General features: G+C 46.2%; 1 protein-coding gene across 1 annotated transcript; it reads left to right on the plus strand.

Moving 5' to 3' along the window:
- The first annotated feature begins 271 nt into the window (after nucleotides 1–271).
- ORNANAV1R3259 (vomeronasal 1 receptor ornAnaV1R3259) lies at nucleotides 272–1,180 on the plus strand. The gene has a single exon (NM_001253651.1). It carries the CDS (start codon nucleotides 272–274, stop codon nucleotides 1,178–1,180), a length of 909 nt encoding a protein of 302 aa, NP_001240580.1.
- Nucleotides 1,181–7,868: the final 6,688 nt, after the last annotated feature.

Consider the following 7,868-nt stretch of genomic DNA (forward strand, 5'->3'; position numbering starts at 1 on the left):
TACTCATGGGCGAGAATTCTTTGAATTAACCATCAAATATGTGGATTTAGATTTTCAAAAGGCCCTTGAAACCAGTGGTTTACACACAGATTGATTGTAGACTACCCTAGTGAATATGACTATTTCCTACTAATTTGAAACACTTAATTCTTTTTCAATCCTTTGCTAGATTTCTTTTCAGCTCCAGAAACTCATTCTCATAGTTTCTGATCCATCCTGTTACTTCCAACGGTACTGCAGAAATTTATATTATAAAGTGATGAGCATTAATATGGCTCGGGGAGTCTGTTTCCTCTCCCAGACTGGAGTTGGAATCATCGGTAACTCCCTCCTCATCCCCTTCTACCTCTTCTCACTCTTCTTGGGTTCCAAGCTAAAGCCCACAGAACTGATCATCATCCACCTGTCCTTGGTCCACATCGTGATGCTTCTAACCAGGGGGATCATCATAGCAGGAGACATGATACGGCTGCATCTAGTACAGTCGGATGTTGAGTGTAAGTGGTTCTCCTATCTATGCCGCATCACCAGAGGCCTCTCAATCTGCACCACTTGCCTCTTGAGCATGGCCCAGGCTATCACCCTCAGTCCTACCAATTCCTACTTGTTCAACCTGAAAGTTCAAGTGCCAAACATCACCCTCCCAGTCTTAGGCATCATGTGGATTCCAAACATGCTGATAAGCACCAACCTCCTGTTCCAAATGGCGGCCTACCAAAATTCAACCAACACTGATAATAATTGTTACCTTGTGCCTATCAACACACTCCTCCAGGGACTGATTCTCACCTCCATGGCTCTCCGCGACATCTTATCTCTAGGGCTCATGAGTTGCTCCAGTGGCTACATGGTCCTTCTCCTTCACCGACATAGTCACGAAGTCCAGCATCTTCACAGCCCCCATCAAGCCCCTGAAGCATCACCAGAAAGACGAGCAACCCAGACCATTCTGCTGCTTGTGAGTGGCTTTGTGGTCTTCTACTGTGGCGACTTTGTTCTTTCCCTGTTACTAGGTACATCCATGAAGAACAATGCTGCCCTATTGAATGCTAGCATGTTTGTGGTCAGTGGATATGCCACTGCCAGTCCCTTTGTGTTGCTCACCTGTGACACGAAAGTCATCAGGTTTCTAGGTGATTTTCTAGGAATAATGCCCTCAAATCATCTCAGACCATGCTGAGATCTACAAGCCCTCTTCGATATGGGAACGCTAGTGAAGTTCTTGCATCTCAAGGAAAGAAGACCTTAGGAGAAGAATATCACCATTAAAACAAGGACATCTCTAGATCCAGTCCCTGGAAATAATCAGGGTTTCATTAAGGAGTGAGGAATTGCAGCACTGAGAATTTCTACTCCAGAAATCCCTTGTTTCGTCACTTTTTCAACTCTTGGCTATGGTCCCTCTATCAAAGTATTTTGCTTGATCTCTCTGTAAGGTTCTTCTGTTGGGCTCATTGACAGCTTGTTTTGTTTCCTCTGTTTATATGTGGGAAGGGGCATGGTCCAGTCAAAAGAGCACGAGCCTAGGAGCCAGAGGACCTGGGTTCCACCTGCCTGCTGTGTGTCCTTAGGCAAGTCATTTAACTTCTCTGCACCTCTCTTTCCTCAACTCTAAAATGGGAAACCAATACCTGTTCTTCCTACTTAGATTTTGAGTCCCATATAAAGCAGGGACAGGGTCTGACTTTACTGACTGATATCTATCCCAGTGCTTAGAACACTGTGGACACAGAAGAAGCACTTAACAAAGTTATGTACTATTGTTATTATTGTTATGATGATCATCAATAAACATCATCACTGAATGAAGCAGTGGAGATTGATTTTGATACTCCTTCATTCATTCATTCAATCATATTTATTGAGTCCTTACTGTGTGCAGAGCACTGTTCTAAGTGCTTGGTTTCTCCTCATCCTTTTCCGTCTTTCCATTTAACTCCCTTTAAGCAGGATACAGAGGTAGAACAATGAAGATAGAGATAACCATATGTACTAACCTGCGAGTGTCCAGCTGTAGAGGTAAATCCATTCTTTACACCCACTACTTCATGTGCTAAATTTCCAGCCCAGCTCACTGACAAGACCTCATAGACTCATTGCAGGGATAAAAAAGATAACACTTTCCAAAGGGAGCTGAAAATAACCCCAAATCCGATGTTTTGAATCTGCCCTTTCCTCTCCACTATCATGGCAAACCATGGATCAAGCTCTCTTCATCAACCACCTCAGCAATGTGTCAGTCTCCTCACTAGTCTCCCTGCCTCCAACTTCTCTTTTCTAAGTTAGCAGGTTATAGTATTTAAGTGTTCAGTATGAGGCAAGCAGTGAACTAACACTCAGAGAGACATAAATTCTAAAATACACTCTGCTGCCTGGATCATCGTTCTGAACACAAAGTCTGTTGTCTGGAGCAAGGAGGCTTCCATTCCCACTACCATTTTAGCTACTTAGTTTGAAAACTAATATCTTGAATTGCTGAATTTGTGATTTAGTTTTGCTTTATAGTCCACCATCACAGTTGTATATTGCTATCTACCACAATTTAAATTTTGATTCCTGTGTGTGTAATCTACCTGCCTTAGATTTAAATAATAGTAATAATGTAATAATAATAAATAAGAATATTTGTTAAGCCCTTACTATGTACCAACCTCTGTGCTCAATCCTGGGGTAGATACATTATAATTAGGTCCCACATGGACCTCACAGTCTAAGTAGGAGGGAAAAGAGGTATTGAAACCTCACGTTGTAGACGAGGGAACTGAGGCCCTGAGAAGTTACGTGACTTGTCCAAAGTCAGACAGCAGGTAAATGATGGATCTGGGAGTAGAACCCAGGTCCTCTGACTCTCAGGCTCATTCTGCTTCTACTAGGTCAATAGACCTCTCTACTTCTAGCCAGTACTTAGTATATAAATGTCATTACTATCAAATATCACTCCATTCTGGAAGAAATCTCCAATGGATACCCATTTCTATTCTTACAAACCAGAAGCTCCTGGACACCATTTCAAGGTTTTCCACCAATTCTCTCCTCACATTTTTGCTGTTCTCACCCATTACACCATAACTCACACTATTTGTTCCTCCCAAGATGTATAGAACCTTGATTTCAATTCTCCTGTCTTTGACTCATGGATCATACCTTCTCCTTGCTTGAAACTTCCTCTCCTGATTTACCTCCTGGGTGAAAAATTTACTTCTTCCAGGAGCTTTCACGAAATTATTATTATAATCATTATTATTATATTATTATTTACACATGATTGTTATCATTATATTTATCAAGCACTTACTAAGTGTCAAGCACTGTTCCAAAAGCTGGGCTAGATATAAATCAATCTGGTTGGACACCATCCTGTCCACATGGGTCTTGCAGTCTACATAAAAGGGGGAACAGGCATTAATATCTACCATTTTTCATCATATCATCCCAATATCATCATTACATACTTAAATGCATATACATCGATTTATGTCCTGCACATATTTCATTTTTCAATACTCATGCTTTCACCAATTGTGTCTACATTTTTTTTTCTCCTGCTCTCACTGTGTGAATTCACTATGTGTCCTAGATCTCCCTACACTGTACTTTAACTCTTTGAAGGCAGCCTTTCAATTTCATCATTCTCTCCAAGCATTGTTCTGCACAATACTTCTGAATAAATTAATCCTGAGTCTAAATGAGTCATTCCTGCCCCTCCCAAGTTCTACCTCCCATGAACCCATACACTCACAATTTTTTTAAAAAAAGGGCATTTGCTTCAAGGGTCCAACAAATCCATTATGGTATTGCAAAGACAATCAATCTTCACTCTCAGTCAATAGTGATTCCCCCAACTCCTCTAGACAAATCATTTCCCCAAAATCCATTCCCCAACCTAATTACTCAATGTTCTGGCCACAACCAAAGCTGCCAGATTGACAGCCCAAGCCAGTAATACAGAATTTGTCCCTCGTCCCCGTGCCAATCAAATTAGGTATGGAAGAGCAGGGAGGGAGGAGATTGGATAAACTGAGACTGGAAGCTGGAATGGCCTAGGAGCGCAGGTATTAATACCTGTGGCCTCTGACCTTCTGGGCAGTGGATCGAGACTTGCATCACCCGGCTGTCTGCCAGTCTCTGCCCAGAGTGACAGATGCCTGCTCTGCACTAAGTGAGGAGCCGTGGAATGGGTGAGTGTCCCTCTGAACACTCATGGGGCTGGAAGCTAGGCACTTCACCACGGGAGTGTAATGCATAAGTAGATTCCTTCCAAGTGGGAAGCGCTCATGGGTGGGAGCTAGCTGCCTCACCACATGGGGTACAAAGTGTAGGTGAATTCCTCCTGGGTGGGATCTGGGTGCTTAGTCACATGTGAGTAACACATAGCATATTCCTCCCCGTAGGGAAGCTCTAGTATCATTAACTAATTATATTCCTCCTGAAAGGGAGGTTCAATTCACTGCATACAAAATAATCAAATAATTCAATTTGCCTTGCAGAATAAATTTTGCATAAAACTCAGCCTTTTTGTTCTTGGTCTAGCTGCACCAATTCCCAAAAGAACCCGTCCCTGGGCAATGAATGACAGGCCCCTACATTCACTGGCCTGGAGAGGTAGCCAGACCCCTCCCTAAAGGGTCCTCCATGAGCTGCTATAAGTGGCTGGTACACCTTCCAATCTATTCTATGGTACGTCAGAGTTTCCTTGTTTTCCCTGCTTTCTTCAACCCTCTCTGATTTAATTGTTCCTTCCCCAACCCAAGACTAGCTCTCTTGGCTTTCTCTACATTTTCTGTCTCCCTCCCTCCCTCCCCCATTTTCTCCCCTCACTTTTACACTTATGGGCTACATGACCACCTGAATCTCAGCTTGATATAGCCCATAGGGAATTTGACAGTCTCAGTATATATGACCATGGCTTAGATGAAGAGTCTGAAGAAAGAGCAGAGATGTAAGTGGTACCAGCGGTAGATAAATAGGCAGCAAAAGAACACCGGCCTGAAAGAAGCAGGAAATGTTGGCAGTCCCTGCCAACTCACACCACAAAGCAAAACTCAGTTCAGGATCACTCCCTGAACCCATAAGGTCTGTAGGGGTATAAGCCCTCCTTTCCGTATTTAGAATTGCATTCTCCCAAACCCTAATCCTTATAGTGTTATGAATCAATATTTTGAGTCTTGGCTATAGTGTTGTGAATGGGGAGGGGAGAATCAGGCACCCAAGGTTACTGACACAGATTGGAGTCCTGAGCTATTGGCCTTGGCCTGCTCTGGTTTGGAGTCCTGAGCTGGGTTAGAGTTGAACTGTGTTGGCTAGATGTGCAGGTTCAGGGAAGAGACTGAAAGAATTGGGTATAGGTGGCGAGGTGTTGGGAAAATAGGAAAGCTCCTAATACGGACATCCTGTTTCCCCATAAACAACAGGTCTTCCCTATTATCCCTACAAGCCTTCTCCCTTCTTCTGTTTCTCTCAGGCACGTTCCCGCCTAATCTTCTCAATCTATAGATTTCCATGCCCTCCTCCGCTCCTGACATGGCTCAATCTGAAGGCAGGGAGGCTATTCCACCTCCGGCCCAGTCCTGCTTGCTGACCTCCCTCACAGCCCTGCTCATATTTATTGAGGGCTTACTACGTGTAGGGCACTAAACTAAGTGCTTGGGAGAGTACAAAACAATAATAAACTGATACATTCCCTGCCCAGAATGAGCTTACAGGATGGGGTTGGGGGGAGACAGACATTAATATAAAGAAATAAATTACAGCTATGTACATAGTGCTGTGGGGTTGGGATTGGGGATGAAATAAAAGGCAGCCAAACAGGGTGATGCAGAAGGGAATTGGAGAAGAGGAAAGGGAGGCTTAGAGAAGGCCTCTTGGAGATGTGCCTTCAAAAAGCTTTGACCGGGGGCTGGAGGAGTAATTATCTGTTGGATTTGCAGAGGGTGTTCCAGGCCAAAGGCAAGACATGGGTGAGGGTTCAGTGGTAAGATAGATGAGATCGAGGCACAGTGAGAAGGTTAGCAGTAGAGGAGCAAAGTGTGTAGGTTGGATCATAGTAGGAGAGTAGTGAGGTGAGGTAGGAAGGATCAAGTGGATTGAGCGCTTTAAAGCCAATGGCAAGGAGTTTTTCTTTGTTGTGGAGGTGGATGGGCAACCACTGGAGTTTCTTGATGTGTGGGGAACCTGACAAGTGGCAGAGTCAGGGTTAGAACTCATAACCTCTGACTCCCAAACCTGTGCTCTTTCCACTGAGCCACGCAGCTCAAGTCGGTTCAGGTCGCCAACCAAGAACGTGGGACATTGTGTTCCCCAGTTTCTCCCCCACCCTCAAAGTGGCCATCTTTGGGGAGCCCCCACTCCCTCCTTGCCTGTGTTGGGACCGGGTGTGACTGACTCTCCCGGCCCTCTCCCCCGGTAACAGTGGCCTTGTTCTATTTCTTTTAGCAACTACCTGCATTCTCACCTCCTCAGCCCACCCATGTTATTTGGCTATTTACTTTTCCCAGACGTTTCCTCTCCCATGACCCCTAAAACAGTTTCACCCTACTCCAGAACTGCCATCCACAGGACTCCCTCCTCCTCCACCTCAGAGACAGTTCAGCCAAGAGCCCGTGGACTCTCCTTGCCATTAGCCTTTTTAATTTGAATGATCCATGGACAATTCAACCTTCTATTCTGGGCATCACCTGTTTATGTTGTTGTTGCTATCGTATGCTAATTGGTAACTGCTCTTAGTGCTGTTGTTTACCTCACTGACCTCACCATGACCTTTCGATTCCCCTGCTCCCGTCTCCCCATCCCAGTCCTCACCTTCCCCTTCCCCTCTCCCACCCAGCTCTTTTCCACCCCTGCTCTGTCCCCACCCTTTCCCCCTATCCCTGCCCCCTCCCTAGAATCCCTCTGTACCGGTGCCCACCTCGTCCCCCTCCCCCTGCGCAGGTTCTCCCAAGCCCCTTCCATCCAACCCCTTCCCTCCCCTCCTCACTGGCCCCCCTGCTCATCCCTGTCCACCTGTCTCAGCACCATCCCTCACCCCCCTTCCCCTGCCCAAGTCCCCACCAACTAATTCCCATCCAAACTCTCCCCACCCCCGGCACCCTTCCCCCTCTCTCCCCTCCCTCCAGAGTGTGACCTATGGAATGCCCCCCCCCCCCTCCGCTCCATTATCGGTAAGCTCCCCTTCATCCTTGACCTGTTCCCGTCGCGCTCTCTCCTCCTCCTCGCCATCACTGAAACCTAGCTTACCCCTGACGACACGATCTCCCCTGCTGCTCTCTCCAGTGGAGGCCTCTTCTTCTCCCACTCCCCAGACTCACTGGAAAAGGAGGAGGTGTTGGCTTCCTTCTCCCACCCCAATATGGCTTTTGAACCATTCTCCCTATCCCTTCTCTCTCCTTCCCCTCCTTTGAAGCCGAGATCATCCGCCTCTACCAACCCCTCCAGATTCTTGTAGCCTTCATCTATTGCCCCCCTGGTCCCACCTCCAACTTCTTTAGCTCTTTTGACCCCTTTCTCACCTTCCTTTTCTCTTTCTCCCTGCCCACTTTTATCCTCGGAGACTTCAACATCCACATGGATGTACCCAGTGACTCCTCTGCCGCCCGCCTCCTATCACTCCTCGACTCCGCCAACCTCCTGCTCCACCCCACCTCTCCCACTCACCCACTTGGTCCCATTCTCCATCTCATCATCTCTAAACGCTGCACAATCTCCACCCCCACCTACTCTGAAATCCTGCTCTCTGACCATAACCTTATCACCTTCCTCTTCTCCAACACTCCTCTGCCCCGTAGATCTGTATTACTCCTCATCTATCTCTCTCAGTGCATCACAACCCACCGAGCCTTCCGACCCACTCTACCCACTCTTGATGACCAAAT

Source organism: Ornithorhynchus anatinus, chromosome 8, assembly GCF_004115215.2.
Source record: "Ornithorhynchus anatinus isolate Pmale09 chromosome 8, mOrnAna1.pri.v4, whole genome shotgun sequence".
In the NCBI taxonomy this organism is placed as follows: domain Eukaryota; kingdom Metazoa; phylum Chordata; class Mammalia; order Monotremata; family Ornithorhynchidae; genus Ornithorhynchus; species Ornithorhynchus anatinus.